At 46.9% G+C, this 17647-nt stretch overlaps 1 protein-coding gene across 1 annotated transcript; it reads left to right on the forward strand.

Annotated features, from left to right (window-relative positions):
- The first annotated feature begins 228 nt into the window (after positions 1–228).
- On the forward strand, positions 229–13689 carry TMED6 (transmembrane p24 trafficking protein 6). Its single transcript, XM_082269612.1, has 4 exons — positions 229–515; positions 7168–7294; positions 9560–9711; positions 13395–13689. The coding sequence occupies exons 1-4, from the start codon at positions 249–251 to the stop codon at positions 13626–13628; spliced, it is 780 nt and encodes a 259-aa protein (XP_082125738.1). The 5' UTR covers positions 229–248; the 3' UTR covers positions 13629–13689.
- Positions 13690–17647: the final 3958 nt, after the last annotated feature.

Below are 17647 nucleotides of genomic sequence, written 5' to 3' on the forward strand. Positions count from 1 at the left end.
GAGACAGGAAGAAAGAATCATCACCTACAGGAAGTACCTGGACATGGACCTTTCATGGTAGTTCATATTTTAATAAAAGCTGCAGATATAAGGAATATTGAGTATGAGATCTGACTTGTTAACCTATTAAAGCTCTTGTGAGTTTTTAGTGAATGTATTTCCTTACACTGTAAGTCTACTTCTTGTGCACAGCTGTAAGCGGCCTCTTTGCTGAGTCTTGGTTGGTTGGTGCTGCCCCTCTCTGGTTAATGATTGCTGAGGTGGCTCTGGGATCCTCCAGCATTCAGTCGTCTCTCCCTCGGCCCGCACACATCATGCTCCTCGCAGCTTTTCTCCTCTTGTCCCTTTTCCTCCAAGGCTTGCCGCAGAAAACCGAACCTCTGAGCAGCGCCAACTCCCAGCCCTTATTCCGCGGAGCTGACCGCTATGACTTCGCCATCTTGGTGGGACCGGCTGGCACAGAATGCTTCTACCACTTTGCCCATCAAAACAGCTATTTCTACTTTGGATACGAGGTAAGTGAATGTCTCCAGCATTTTGTACTTTTACATTATTCAACAACGGATCTGATTTACATCTGGTATAAGTAAGATAAATGTAATTGATTATCGATTAATATTCCAGTAGGGGATACAATGTAACATCTGCTTTTGTACATCACTTATTGTGATAGGCATTGGTGATAGAATTGAATGTCTTTTATATTTTTCGGCCTCAAGCACTTATCTCCACATATGGTGGGACCAGGGGCGTAACTACAGGGGTTGCAATTGCTACCGGGCCCCATACTCCAGGGGGCCTGGGCCCCCATGTGCTCCCCGGTCCCCCCCCCCCCCCCACTGTGCTCCTGCCCCTCTCCTGCCAACTGCTGCAGGGGATGTGTCACAATAGAGAACCAGGAAGGGGGTCTGTAAATATGTAATTTACCAGCTCCTTCCTTTTCTGAATGGACAGAGTCATAGTCAGTGACATTGTAAAAAAATAAAATGATGAAAAAGAATACAAATATAATACCAAAAAATAAAAACTACTGACACTAGTGGGTGAGCTTCCAGGATAGCAAAGGTCACACTTGCGACCACCGGACCCTGGCATTCCACCACCATGGGGAGGCCGCAAGATGGCAGGAAGGGGGCCCACTGCAGAACTTGTGAAAGGGTCCCGCTGTGGGGACCGTAATAAAGGGCCCCGCAATGAGAGTAAAGGGCCCCAGGATCAGTGGGAAGAGCTCCAGGCTTGAAGGGAAGGGCCCCGGCCAGTAGTCCGGAGGGCCCTTCATGGTTTCTTGCACCGGGGCCCTGAAGGTTCTAGTTACGCCTCTGGGTGGGACCATATAGCCCAGGGGTGTCCAAACTTCGGCCCCCCAGCTGTTCAGGAACTACAATTCCCATGAGGCATTGTAAATCTCTGACATTCATAGACCTAACTAGGTATAATGGGAATTGTAGTTCCTGAACAGCTGGAGGGCCATAGTTTGGACACTACTGATATTGCCTATAACCAGATGTGTTTTCCCACTGGCACTTGTCCTCTTATCCAGGTTACCGGGGTCTTTGTCTAAATTGAGTCACTGCCTTTTAGCCACTAGAGTTACTTTTTGGCAAGATATCTGCACCATAACTGGTCAAGTAGGTATGTGTTCTAAGTGACATTGTGTACATGGAGCTCCTATTGGCATTGGATCACGGTAGACCCACCTCCGTCAAACAAATATGGTCTTACTGGATAACCTATGGTACAGCCATTCTCAACCAGGGTTCCTTAAGAGGTGGCGAGGGGCATCGTGAGCTGTGGCTAACTGACCTCCCAGGTGATGGTGCCTCCACAGTTCCAAATCTAACACCTCTCAGCAGAGACGGAGCCATGACTGTAAGGGGAGCATTCTTCCCACTGACCACCACCAATGGATGGGACTTTTCCCAAAGACCATCAATTGACTCATATAAGCTGGGGTTCCATGAAACCAGGAAAGGTTCAAGAGGCTGTCATAGAAGCTCCACAAAGCCATTGTTAACGAAGGTTCCTCAAGAGGTGGTAAGGGGCTTCTTGAGCTGTGGTTAACTGACCTCCCATGTGATGGTGCCTGCATAGTTCCATACCAAACACCTCTGGGCAGAGACAGAGCCATGACTGTGCCATTCTTCCCACTGACCACCACCAATGGATGAAACTTCCCAAAGACCATCAATAGACTCATTTTAACTGGGGTTCCCTGAGACCTGAAAATTATGGCAATGGTTCCTTTTGGGGGTAAAAAGGGTTGAGTAAGGCTGTCATAGAAGCTCCCCAAAGGGGTCATCAAAACCTAAATGAGAGTTAAGATTTTAATAAAATGTATATATTGGTGCTAGGGGTACTAATAAAGTGCAAATTGTCTCCCCCCCCCCCCCCCCCCACTAATTTTAACTAATAGATAGGATATGGTGCCCCTCCTGGTGAATATTTTGGCATTGATCCCATGTTCTCTAGATTAGTGATCTCCAAACTGTGGCCTGGGGGCCAGATGCAGCCCTTTGTTTTCCTTTATCCTGCCCTTGGGGCACTGTTCCTCCCACTAACACCACCAGTGGAGGCCTCACGCCAACAATGGGGCAATATTCCTCCCACTGACACCAATGATGGGGGCACTATTCCTCCCACTGACACCAATGATGGGGCAATATTCCTCCCACTGACACCAATGATGGGGCACTATTCCTCCCACTGACACCAATGATGGGGCACTATTCCTCCCACTGACACCAATGATGGGGCACTATTCCTCCCACTGACACCAATGATGGGGCACTATTCCTCCCACTGACACCAATGATGAGGCACTATTCCTCCCACTGACACCAATGATGGGGCAATATTCCTCCCACTGACACCAATGATGGGGCAATATTCCTCCCACTGACACCAATGATGGGGCAATATTCCTCCCACTGACACCAATGATGGGGCAATATTCCTTCCACTGACACCAATGATGGGGCACTATTCCTTCCATGGATACCAGTGATGGGGCACTATTCCTCCCACTGACACCAATGATGGGGCACTATTCCTCCCACTTCCACTGACACCAATGATGGGGCACTATTTCTTCTTCTGACACCAATGATGAGGTATTTTCTACTCCCACTGGCCGCAGTCCGGCCCCCTAAAGTCTGAAGAACAGTTAACTGGCCTTTTGTTGAGAAGGTTTGGAGACCCCTGCTCTAGATAATTGTGAGTGTCAAATTGTCCACTACAACTCCTAATACCCTATAAAAGGAGATTGAACATCTCCATATCTTTTCTGTCACTATGTATGTACCTCAACCACATGTATAAGTCATTATCTGAATTAGTGCTTCCCTTCTCCCTGAACCCCCTCAACCCATATAACTTGTGTGTTACTTCTTACTGTTTGTATCCCATTGTTGGTGTCAGTGGGAGGAACTGTGCCCCATCATTGATGTCATTGGGTCCCTTTGTTGGTGTCAGTGGGAGGAACTGTGCCCCATCGTTGGTTTCATGGCTATGAATTGTGCCCCATCGTGGATGTCAGTGGGAGGAATGGTGCCCCATCAGTGGTGTCATTGGGAGGAATTGTCCCCCATCGTTGGTGTCATTGGGAGGAATTGTACCCCATCGTTGGTGTCATTGGGAGGAATTGTCCCCCATCATTGGTGTCATTGGGAGGAATAGTGTCCCATCAGTGGTGTCATTGGGAGGAATTGTCCCCCATCGTTGGTGTCATTGGGAGGAATTGTCCCCCATCGTTGGTGTCATTGGGAGGAATTGTACCCCATCGTTGGTGTCATTGGGAGGAATTGTACCCCATCGTTGGTGTCATTGGGATGAATTGTCCCCCATCGTTGGTGTCATTGGGCTGAATTGTCCCCCATTGTTGATGTCATTGGGAGAATTGTGCCCCATCGTTGGTGTCATTGGGAGAAATTGTGCCCCATCGTTGGTGTCAGTGGGAGGAATTGTCCCCATCATTGGTGTCATTGGGAGATATTGTGCCCCTTCGTTGGTGTCAGTGAATGGAATAGTGCCCCAAGGGCCGGATAAAAGCAAGAAAAGGGCCGCAGTTCGGAGATCACTGATCTACAGCAACCAGATCTTCTTTTTCTGTTTTTTTCCCCAGTAAGCCACTTGCAGTCGTTGGGATTTGATTGCAATGTTAGGAGAACCCCGGGGATGTCGCTTTCTTCAGTCTCTAAATGAAAATTCTCTGACCTGACACGTAGAGGACGAGTGGTGTGGAACTGTAAAGGAGGAAGAAACCTTTTCTGTAGAAGTTTGTGCTGACGATGATATTGCTGGGAACACAACATCTGCTGCCAACCCAAAGTTTTCTCAGCAGCCGTTATCACCTGCAGCAAGGTGACCTCCACCTGCAGCCAGAGCCAGACGTGTCCTGCAACCGTCCCCCAGCCAGACGTGTCCTGCAACCGTCCCCCAGCCAGACGTGTCCTGCAACCGTCCCCCAGCCAGACGTGTCCTGCAACCGTCCCCCAGCCAGACGTGTCCTGCAACCGTCCCCCAGAACAGAGACCGGCCTGCGCTAATTTATTCAAAGAGAAGTAGTATTTGGTCTCTTTATTATGAGAGAGACCTAAAACAGAGGGGTTTATGTATTTGGTGGAGACACATGCCTGACACCTTCACCTACTTTTTAAAGGTGATGTTTGAGCCTCTGGTGTATTGTTGTACCGTTTTAGGGGTGAGGGGCTGTCTCCTGGTGAGTCTGCTCTGGGACTAGTTTCAAACTTTGCTTTGAAAAGTGATCCACAGTGAATCGCATTTTAGAGAGCGGCTAAGAAGCTGCTGTCAGGTGTTCAGGGGCCAATCCTGCTGCTTCCTAATGCCCATTGGGTGTGTTTTTTTTTTCTTTTGTTAATCAGAAGTTTGCAATGGGACTTCTACACCATAACCGTGAGCCCAGCATTTGGCCCGTGGTTGCAGCACTGCCCCATTGACTCCCCTCTGTCCAAGTATCCCACGTCCACAGCCACCCCTCTGTCCAAGTATACCACGTCCACAGCCACCCCTCTGTCCAAGTATACCACGTCCACAGCCACCCCTCTGTCCAAGTATACCACGTCCACAGCCACCCCTCTGTCCAAGAATACCACGTCCACAGCCACCCCTCTGTCCAAGTATACCACGTCTACAGCCACCCCTCTGTCCAAGTATACCACGTCCACAGCCACCCCTCTGTCCAAGTATACCACGTCTACAGCCACCCCTCTGTCCAAGTATACCACGTCCACAGCCACCCCTCTGTCCAAGTATACCACGTCCACAGCCACCCCTCTGTCCAAGTATACCACGTCCACAGCCACCCCTCTGTCCAAGTATACCACGTCCACAGCCACCCCTCTGTCCAAGTATACCACGTCCAAAGCCACCCCTCTGTCCAAGTATACCACGTCCACAGCCACCCCTCTGTCCAAGTATACCACGTCCACAGCCACCCCTCTGTCCAAGTATACCACGTCCAAAGCCACCCCTCTGTCCAAGTATACCACGTCCAAAGCCACCCCTCTGTTCAAGTATACCACGTCCAAAGCCACCCCTCTGTCCAAGTATACCACAGCCACCCCTCTGTCCAAGTATACCAGGTCCACAGCCACTCCTCTGTCCAAGTATACCACGTCCAAAGCCACCCCTCTGTCCAAGTATACCAAGTCCACAGCCACCCCTCTGTGCAAATATACCATGTCCATAGCCACCCCTCTGTCCAAGTATACCACATCCACAGCCACCCCTCTGTCCAAGTATACCACGTCCAAAGCCACCCCTCTGTCCAAGTATACCACGTCCAAAGCCACCCCTCTGTCCAAGTATACCACGTCCACAGCCACCCCTCTGTGCAAATATACCATGTCCACAGCCACCCCTCTGTCCAAGTATACCACATCCACAACCACCCATCTGTCCAAGGTTTTACTTACCTCCTCATAGCTATAACAGCTTCAACTCTTCTGGGAAGGCCGTCCACAAGGGTTAGGAGTGTCTATGGGAATGTTTGACCGTTCTTCCAGAAGCACATTTGTGAGGTCAGGCACTGATGTTGGAGGAGAAGGCCTGGCTCGCAGTCTCCACTTGAATTCATCCCAAAGGTGTTCTATCGGGTTGAGGTCAGGACTCTGTGCAGGCCAGACAAGTTCCTCCACCCCAAACTCACTCATCCATGCCTTTAAGGACCTTGCCTTTGTGCACTGGTCCAAATTATTTGGTGGAGGGGGGATTATGGTGTGGGGGTGTTTTTTAGGGGTTGGGCTTGGCCCCTTAGTTCCAGTGAAGGGAACTCTTAAGGCGTCGGCATACCAAGACATTTTGGACAATTTCATGCTCCCAACTTTGTGGGAGGAGTTTGGGGATGGCCCCTCCCTGTTCCAACATGACTGCACACCAGTGCACAAAGCAAGGTCCATAAAGACATGGATGAGTGAGTTCTCGAGGATAGCATTTCTGCAAGTAACAATCATCAGTGGCTGTCTTCATATTTTTTTTTTTTTTTACTATAGGTTACCTTTCATAGGTGGGCACACCCTAATCGCTCTGTTTGGTGCCGATTTTTCCTACCATTCGGGCTCACCCCTGTGTTTCACCCCCTGCCGTGCTGCTGGCTTCCCTCCTTTTGTCTCCCCCCGGCTACTGCGGGGGATGTTTCAGGAAGGAGAGCAGGGGAAGGGGCTAATCAATATGTCATTTACTGGCCCCTTCCTTTTCTAAATGAACACATTCACTCACTAAGTTCATTCATAGCTGAAGCATAGTAAAGTGTTTTACTTACTAAGCTTCAGTGTGTGAATGAACAGGAAGCCGCTCGGCACAGAGCACTTCCATTCATTCACTGTCCAGTGCAGCTGAGGCTGCAGAGATAGCCGTGTGTGTTTGAGTTTTGGGGTGCACAGCCTAATGCCATAGGCTGTGCACACCTATGTTTCCGTTACCGGTCCCTGTTCTTTATTGGACTGTGATCTGTAAGTATGGACCTTGTTTTTTTATTTTTTCTCTTGTTTGCATGTTCTGTATTGCTAACAAACTGTTTATTATAGAACAATATTAGAGGATGGTGCTACAGACATACAGGATGATCTTAATACATTGTAGCATAATAAAATTCTTGTGTTTGATGCCAGCTAGACTCGGTGTGACCGACTCCGTTCTGCTTTCCTGCAGGTTCAATGGACATCTGGAGTCATGCAGGACAGGAAGGTGTCCGCCTCAGTCCACAACCCGCAGGGATTTCTGATTGAGACCGCCAATGATGAACGCGGACAAATCAACTTCATGACCAAGGAGACGGGTAAGAGTTCTCATTTTCCATAGAAAAGAAATGAATCTGGAGGCTCATATCATCATCATCATCATCATCATCATCATCATCATCATCATGTACTAACAAAGAAGGAAAACAGGAATAGCTGCGCTTAGTCTCTAGGAGGCAGCCAGTACATGGGTAAATCCGACCTGATAATTACCAATGTGTACAGCGCCAAAACAATATATCAATGCATTCGAACTTAATAGGAGCTTAATAAGAACCAAAGTCCAAAAAGTCCATAGATATAGGCGTGAAAAAACAGTTATTAGTGAAAAAGAAAGGAATTCAAACACCACAGAACTTCCTATCCCAAATCCGTGCAGAAACCATGTGCTCTAGTGGAGATGTCTCCTTACCGGAACTTTTGACCCCCGATTAAGAGAGGTCAAATGGGCACAAGTCAGACATGAAACTCTGGATATGCGATATCTCCAATGGTAACAGGCACCAGGTCAAACGCACTCAGTCCAAGGATAATGATAGTTCCAAATACTTCCACACCTCCTAAGTTCCTCCACAAGATGGTTAAGGATGCACCTTTGGGTTATGCAAGGCAGCTCAACACTGATCCTCCCGATCCATTTTCCTGCTGGTCTCTGCCCAACAGTGTTGATCATATGGTCAGAACAGAGAGTAGTGAGCTTTGGTCATCATGGGCAGAGACCAGCAGGAAAATGGATCAGGAGGATCATCCATCCCCAGTGATTTATTGCCACAAGTGTGATTACCTGTATCCAGACCATCACATACCGTGGGAGCTGTGGGTTAATACTTAAAGTGGAGTTCCACCCTCATTTTATACTTACCTCCATCTTCTCGCTCCGGGTCACCTGAAAAACAAATGGCTAATCGCATTTTTTTTTTTTTTACTTACCTCGTAGCGAAGAAAATATACTTACCTTACTTCCTTCTTCCTCCCCTCGGCCGCGGTCCGTCGCTTCCTGGCTCTGCAATGATTCCTGGGAGCTGAACGTCATCGCTCCCAGGAATCATTGCGCCTGCACCGGCCCCGACGTCAGTTCCGGGGCGCGCGCGTCATCCCCTTCTAAACAACTTCTGGGCATGCCCAGAAGCTGTGGACGGATGACGCGCGCGCCCCGGAAGTGATGGCGGGGCCGGCGCAGGGCATCATGGGACCGAAGAAGGCGGAAGAGGACGCGCTGGCTTCAAGCTGCCCACACCTGAGATGGCAGCGCTGGACAAGACTTTTTCAAGGTAAGTATTTGTCCTAACAGGTAAGTGCTACCCGGGACAGATCAGAGGCTAGCCATTGTGGGATGCACTAGCCCTGACTGTCCCGGGGGTATTTAAAAAAAAAAAAAAATCCAGGGTGGAACTCCGCTTTAACATGTTAGACCCACTTGCTATAAGGCACCTGGGTCCACGGAGTCCGGTGAGCAAACATCTATTCCTCCTTCCTGTTGGTGTGGGCTCTTCACTTGGCTTCCATTATATGATATGTACTATCTTGGAAGATTCACAGTTCATCGTTTGGATTCTTCATGACATTCTCTTCGTATGATTTACTTTTTAGATTTTCAGCAATTTCTGTTTGGATTACCATTTAGAGCAGGGTTGTCCAACCTGCGGCCCTCCAGATGTTGGAGGACTACATCTCCCATACTCCCTTGCCAGCCTCTTAGCTGACAGAGTAGTATGGGAGATGTAGTCCTGCAACATCTGGAGGGACTCAGGTTGGACACCTCTGATTTAGAGTAATGTTCACACAGGTTGCACTTTTGATATATTGGTAACAATGTATTTATTACTTAGCACTGCACTTTGTATCCTATTTACTGTATATTATAACAACTTGATGAAAGTTGATGTGCTGGCAGCTATTTTTGCTTTCATTTAATATTTGTTAGTGCAGTTGTATCCACACTTGGTACGACCTGAAAGTCGCGCTACTACAAGCAATGCCTGTGTAATCTTGAAGTCTATGGACCTCAAGTCGCATCAAAGTCGGACCAAAGTAGTGCAGTGTCTACTTTGAAGTCGCTGCGACGTGAAGTAGCACAGATCTGAATGGTACTCATTGGAAATCATAGCGGACGACTTGTCATGTGACTTTGCAGTCCCAAGTCGCAGGACAAGTAGCACAAATGTGAAAGGGACCGAACTCACAATCAGTTCTCAGTTATATATGTCATAGTGAAGAACAGGAAGATACAGTACAAGGTGGGATTCCGTCTGTTCCAGTATAATTATTGTATATTGAAGTTTTCTTTCCCTCTTTCTTCACAGGATTCTATCAGTTGTGTGTTAATAACTGGCAGAACCACTTCGGCTCAGCCCAGGTGTACCTGAACTTTGGGGTGTTCCATGATGGTGAGGGACCTGAGCACGTACCTGAAAATCACAATAAAAAGTTAAACGACACCTTAGCTACCATTGAGGTGAGTTCTGCCTTCCCTGGTCTATAGCGGAGTTCTTCTTTAAAGAGACCCTGTCACCAGACCATTCATTTCAAAAACAATCTTCTCATATGGTTGATTATATGTGAGTTTAATGAATTTTAGGCATGTTATTTACCTGGAAAAGCCACCTTTCTGTAGACATCCTCAAGCCTGCTACTGGGTGCCGCCATCGTGGATGTAGGGTCATCAACCACAGCAGACTCGGAGCCATCACTAAAGTGACAATCTAGAGCAGGGTTGTCCGAACTTTCTAAACAAAGGGCCAGTTTACTGTCCTTCAGACTTCAGACGGACCGGACTGTGACCATCGAGAGTAGAAAATTCTCCTGCGCCATTGGGAGTAAACAATGCTTTAGGCTTGGTGGTCAGTGGGGATTGAAAAGTTACATATTGCCTGCGACCAGTAGGAGTTAAAATAGTGCCCCATCATTGGTGTCAGTGGGAGGAATAGTGCCCCATCATTGATGTCAGTGGGAGGAATAGTGCCCCATCATTGGTGTCAGTGGGAGGAATAGTGTCCCATCATTGGTGTCAGTGGGAGGAATAGTGCCCCATCATTGGTATCAGTGGGAGGAATAGTGTCCCATCATTGGTATCAGTGGGAGGAATAGTGTCCCATCATTGGTGTCAGTGGGAGGAATAGTGCCCCATCATTGGTGTCAGTGGGAGGAATAATGCCCCATTATTGGTGTCAGTGGGAGGAATAGTGCCCCATCATTGGTGTCAGTGGGAGGAATAGTGCCCCATCATTGGTGTCAGTGGGAGGAATAGTGCCCCATCATTGGTGTCAGTGGGAGGAATAGTGCCCCATCATTGGTGTCAGTGGGAGGAATAGTGCCCCATCATTGGTGTCAGTGGAAGGAATAGTGCCCCATCATTGGTGTCAGTGGGAGGAATAGTGCCCCATCATTGGTGTCAGTGGGAGGAATAGTGCCCCATTATTGGTGTCAGTGGGAGGAATAGTGCCCCATCATTGGTATCAGTGGGAAGAATAGTGCCCCATCATTGGTATCAGTGGGAGGAATAGTGCCCCTTCATTAGTGTCAGTGGGAGGAATAGTGCCCCATCATTGGTGTCAGTGGGAGGAATAGTGCCCCATCATTGGTGTCAGTGGGAGGAATAGTGCCCCATCATTGGTGTCAGTGGGAGGAATAGTGCCCCATTATTGGTGTCAGTGAAAGGAATAATGCCTCATATCAGTAGGAGAGAAAATACCCCAGGGGCCAGACAGAGGTAAGCAAAGGACCGCATCTGACCCGCAGCCCACAGTTTGGAGACCACTGCTCTATATTATTCCCCTTCCTCCTCCCCTGGCAGCTACAAAAAAATATATGGAAAGATAAAACTCTGCATGTAAACATTTAAAATAATGTTTTGTGCTTTTACCTGCAATTGTTTAAATTCATCAACAGATGTCTTCTAGAGACAAGCAGATGAAGACTTCTGACTTTATGCTGGTGGCCCCATTTTCACTGCAGGGCCACATTTTCATTCATTGAGTTGTGCCGCGTTAGGCATTAAAATGCTGCAACGCATCCCAGCCAGGTGAGGGCCGTTCACCCGCTCTGCATTTGCCTGCTGGTTTCCTCATGGATAAACACAGGTAACTGCAAGACATGCATAATATCGCACCGCTCTGGATGGCCCTGCATAGCCTTGCTTTGTTCACTTCACATAAAGTTCCATTCATTAAAAAAACAAATGTGTGATGTGATCAAATTTACATCACCCCCCACCCCAACCCCACCACATGGCTTTGCAGTTCAAATGCTGGTGCCCACCACACGCTAAACCACTTCAGTTTAGTGTGCAAGCAACAGAGGTTTGGGCTACAGGCTGCTGTGAATGGGTCCTTACTAACATTTTCAGAAGGTCACCATGGGTTTATTTCTGTCAGGACGGGTTTGCATGGAATCGTGTCTTGTCTTCATTTTAAATTTAACTTTACATCTAAATGTGTAAAAAGAAAAAAAAAAAACTCTTTTTTTATATTTGGTAAATATTGAATAGTGCAAATAAATCTTTCACATTTACCATCTATAGCCAGCAGGGGATGCTCTATACATAAGAGGCCTTGCTGCCCTCTCCAGAGAAGGCGCAACAGCCTAGCGCATTATTTCTAAAACAGTTTACAGTATTCAAAAGAATGTAAAATCTACTCACAGGCGACACGAGCTACACATCAAATGTGCACAATCAGCTGGTCCACTCCACTGCTCCAGGGCTTGGAAGGCCCTCACCTAGGATCCAAATGGCTTACGTGTTTCTCGGGTCATGCCAGCTTCCTTAGAGCCAAAACGCTTGGTCCTAAAAAAGAGGGTACTCACCTCGAAACACGTAAGCCATTTGGATCCTAGGTGAGGTCCTTCCAAGCCCAGGAGTGGTGGAGTGGACAAAGCAATTGTGCAACTTTGATGTACTGTGTAGCTCCTGTCCCCTGGAGGGAGTCCATTCACAGCTCTTCCTGTGAAGAGACCTTTCCATATTTGGAGACAAAAATCTCTTTTCCTCTAGATGTAAAGCGTGCCCCCTTATCCTCTGTGATGACCTTAAAGTGAATAACTCAACACCAAGTTCACTATATGGACCCCTTACTGTATGTATTTATACATGCTGATCATATCCCCCTTTATGTATTTATACATGCTGATCATATCCCCCTTTATGTATTTATACATGGAGATCATATCCCCCCCCCTTATGTATTTATACATGGTGATCATATCCCCCCTTATGTATTTATACATGGAGATCATATCCCCCCCCCTTATGTATTTATACATGGTGATCATATCCCCCCTTATGTATTTATACATGGAGATCATATCCCCCCTTATGTATTTATACATGGAGATCATATCCCCCCCCCCCTTATGTATTTATACATGGAGATCATTTCCCCCTTATGTATTTATACATGGAAATCATATCCCCCCCCCTTATGTATTTATACATGGTGATCATATCTCCCCTTATGTATTTATACATGGAGATCATATCTCCCCTTATGTATTTATACATGGAGATCATTTCCCCCCCTTATGTATTTATACATGGAGATCATATCCCCCCCCCCCTTATGTATTTATACATGGAGATCATTTCCCCCTTATGTATTTATACATGGAGATCATATCCCCCCTTATGTATTATACATGGAGATCATATCCCCCCCCCCCCTTATGTATTTATCCATGGAGATTGTATCCCCCCTTATGTATTTATACATGGTGATTATATCACTAATGTTCTTCTGGAAAAATGGTCAAACATTCCCATAGACACTCCTAAACCTTGTGGACAGCCTTCCCAGAAGAGTTGAAGCTGTTATATCTGTAAAGGGTGGGCCAATTCAATATTGAACCCTACGGACTAAGACTGGGATGCCATTAAAGGTCATGTGTGTGTAAAGGCAGGCGTCCCAATACTTTTGGTAGTATTGTGTATATAGAGAGGCGTCCCAATACTTTTGGTAATTTAGTGTACATTGCTTTACATATTATTAATTAAAAAATTAGCATGCAGTCTAAAAAGTATGAGATTGATTATATACTATTCTGGTTTCCCCTTTAAAAAGTTGTGGATCCCATCGGGGGGGGGTGAATTGTCAGCATAGCATTGGACGGACTCCCAGCTCCTAACTTACAATGTTCTCTTTTCAGGCGAGCTCTCAGGTGGTGCTGGGCCGCATCCTGCACATGTGGCGCTATTATACTTTTGCCCGCATGAGAAGAGGCTCCGATTACTACAGATTGATGTCCAACTACAACTATGTGAACTGGTGGTCAGCCGGTACCAGCATCCTCATCGTGATCTCCGGGGTCCTGCAGCTCTACTTCCTGAAGCGCCTGTTCAATGTCAAGACCACCACAGAGACGCAGAAGCCGCGGTGCTGACAGGACACAACGCAGCGCTGATACACAACGCAATCAGGGAACTCCGCTGCACAGATCTCATCCCAACAAACTTCATCAGCACAGATCTCATCCCAACAAACTTCATCAGCACAGATCTCATCCCAACAAACTTCATCAGTATACTGGAACGTGTACATACCAGTGGTGTCATTGAGAATCTTTTGGTTTACAGTTAATATGAGATTGTTGCGAATATCAGCATTGAGAACAATCTAACTGTTGGCCATATCAATAATGAAGAGGAGGAATCCGTCCCTGATAGATAGACAAAAATTGCCAAATAGGCCAGAAGGGGAGGAGGTGGGACTTTGAGTGATGCCAGAAATGATGTAATCAATAGGAACAATGTTATAAATGTATTAACATGACTTAAAACATTCCCACAAAGGGTTAAAACAACCACATAAACAATCAAACCCATCTAGCACATCACAGAATGGGCCTGACAGTGTTAGTGCACAGGAGAGTACAGTCCCATTGGTTATTGTCCAAAGCCCCAACGCATTTCAACTTATTTAAGTCTTCTTCACGGAGATGCTGGACAATAGGATAATACTGATATTTCTGAAAATAAAACCTGTATATATCAGAATATAACATATATACTTGTTTTGAATATATGCTATAATATTTCAGAAATATCAGTATTCTCGTATTGTCCAGCATATCCCTGAAGAAGACTTGTAAAAGTTGAAATGCATTGGAACTTTGGACAAGAACCAATGGGACTGTACCCTGTGGTGCACTAACACTGTCAGGCCCAGGCCGTGATGCGCTACATGGGTTTTTACTGTTTAGGTAGTTGTTTCAACCCTTTGTCATTTGAGTCCCACTTTATGGGGATGTTTTAACTCTTGTTAATAAATGTATAACTTTTTATATAATAAAAAATTGTTCCTATTGATTACATGATTTCTGGCATCACTCAAAGTCCCACCTCTTCCCCTTCTGGCCTATTTGGCAATTTTTGTTCTCTATGCTGGAAAACCTCTCTGGGTGACGATGGTCGTGTAGAATGGTTTAAGTCAGTGATCTCCAAACTGCAGCCTGAGTCAGATGTGGCCCTTTTCTTGTCTTTATCTGCCCCTTGGGGCGCTATTCCTCCCGCTGACACCACCGACGGGGCGCTATTCCTCCCGCTGACACCACCGACGGGGCGCTATTCCTCCCGCTGACACCACCGACGGGGCGCTATTCCTCCCGCTGACACCACCAACGGGGCGCTATTCCTCCCACTGACACCACCGACGGGGCGCTATTCCTCCCGCTGCTACCACCGACGGGGTGCTATTCTATCCACTGACACCACCGACGGGGGCGCTATTCCATCCACTGACACCACCAATGGGGCGCTATTCCTCCCACTGACACCACCAACGGGGCGCTATTCCTCCCGCTGACACCACCGATGGGGCGATACTCCTCCCACTGACACCACCGATGGGGCGCTATTCCATCCACTGACACCACCGACAGGGCGCTATGCCTTTCACCGACGGCGGCCCTATGCCTCCCACTGACACCACCGACGGGGGCGCTATGCCTCCCACTGAGGTAACATTCCAGCACCACTAAAGTTTAAAGGGCAGTAAACTGGTCCTTTGTTACAAAAGTTTGGACACCCCTAGTCTAAGTCCTGATGCCTGTACACTGCCCAATTGTTACAAGTCATGCTCATTGTACCCGTGTATTTGTCCCACCAATCAATAATCTGCTCCAAGCTGTGCCTTTTCCCATAAAACCGAATATTCTTACTAATAAACATTTTATAAGCGATCTTTTTTTTTACATTTATTGGTGTGCCAACATTGGAGATGTCTTCACCTGTAGAAAAGAAAGGGACCTGTAAGGCTCCAGGTGTGACGTTCCAATTGGTTGTTCTGTACCAGTCTAGTCATTGCAGTGGATTTACGAAAGGGTAATAGATTGTGCACTCTGCAAGTCAACACCAGAGGGCGCATTCAAAGTGCAGTATAATGAATCTTTATTAATAAAGTAAATTGGCCACTCACGATAGGAGTTGTGAACATCTATGTATATTACAGTCACTTTTACTCCTATATCATGCGAGTGGCCAATTTTCTTATTTTTATTAACCTCTTCACACCGGTGCCTCCCGGCTTTTTAGGAGGTTTAAGATCATGTGACCACCGTGATTGGCTGTCACGTCATCCTAAAACTCCCACTCGCATGCAACCATCGTAAGTTTTCAGTTAGACGTTAGCACAGCGCTTTTGACCACAACTCATGCATATATGCGGACTCTCTGCGCTAAGGCCCGGACAACAAGAGGCCGTATATTTGCGTGGGTGTGGAAGCACCAAGGGGTTAATAATGGTTCATTAGGCTGGCCATACATGGGTTGAATTTCGAGCTAATTTTATTTTGAAAATCAGAAACTTTGATTTGATGGCGTCACCATTGATTTTGAAATTAGACCAACCAAGCCTTAAATTTCACCTCCATATTGCTACAGAAAATAATTTTCGTGGCTGAGAATCTTTCTGGGAATTCTCTTTTCTTGCAATCATGTGGATTTATTTTTCGAATATATTTCTCACACGATTCTCCCATCATTGAATGAAAATCGTTTTTCAAAAAATTTCCAACATGCCGATCACTCAAATTTGATGACCGCACAAAAATTGGCCGTTGCTGCGGCCCACTAATGGTGCAAAATAGGTGAACCGGATCCATTAAAAGCCGGTCACACTATCCTGTTATGCGAATTGGATGCGGGGAACCAGATGGACTCTCCTACGATGGATACATGTCCCCGATGTCAACTCCAATGAAACGCATAGGGCGGAGTCCATGTCTGATGTTACCACGCAAGCCGAATCTGTTAACAAGCTGACCAGTTCTCAGGATTCATTGAACATGCTGGATTTTATCTGGAATGTAAACATGCTTTGTGACAGTAATAGGCAGTGACAGGTACTCTTTATGGAGGGATCGGGAGGAATGTGACAGTAATAGGAGTGACAGGTACTCTTTATGGAGGGATCGGGAGGAATGTGACAGTAATAGGAGTGACAGGTACTCTTTATGGAGGGATCGGGAGGAATGTGACAGTAATATGCAGTGACAGGTACTCTTTATGGAGGGATTGGGGGTATGTGACAGTAATAGGCAGTGACATGTACTCTTTATGGAGGGATCGGGGGGGAATGTGACAGTAATAGGAGTGACAGGTACTCTTTATGGAGGGATCGGGAGGAATGTGACAGTAATAGGCAGTGACAGGTACTCTTTATGGAGGGATCGGGGGGAATGTGACAGTAATAGGAGTGACAGGTACTCTTTATGGAGGGATCGGGGGGAATGTGACAGTAATAGGCAGTGACAGGTACTCTTTATGGAGGGATCGGGAGGAATGTGACAGTAATAGGCAGTGACAGGTACTCTTTATGGAGGGATCGGGGAGAATGTGACAGTAATAGGCAGTGACAGGTACTCTTTATGGAGGGATCGGGAGGAATGTGACAGTAATAGGCAGTGACAGGTACTCTTTATGGAGGGATCGGGGGGAATGTGACAGTAATAGGCAGTGACAGGTACTCTTTATGGAGGGATCGGGGGAATGTGACAGTAATAGCAGTGACAGGTACTCTTTATGGAGGGATCGGGGGGGAATGTGACAGTAATAGGAGTGACAGGTACTCTTTATGGAGGGATCGGGGGGAATGTGACAGTAATAGGCAGTGACAGGTACTCTTTATGGAGGGATCGGGGGGAATGTGACAGTAATAGGCACTCTTTATGGAGGGATCGGGGGGAATGTGACAGTAATATGCAGTGACAGGTACTCTTTATGGAGGGATCGGGGGGAATGTGACAGTAATATGCAGTGACAGGTACTCTTTATGGAGGGATCGGGGGGAATGTGACAGTAATAGGAGTGACAGGTTCTCTTTATGGAGGGATCGGGGGGGAATGTGACAGTAATAGGCAGTGACAGGTACTCTTTATGGAGGGATCGGGGGAATGTGACAGTA

This window comes from Pelophylax lessonae (genome assembly GCF_965119305.1).
Source record: "Pelophylax lessonae genome assembly, chromosome: 10".
Taxonomy (NCBI): Eukaryota; Metazoa; Chordata; class Amphibia; order Anura; family Ranidae; genus Pelophylax; species Pelophylax lessonae.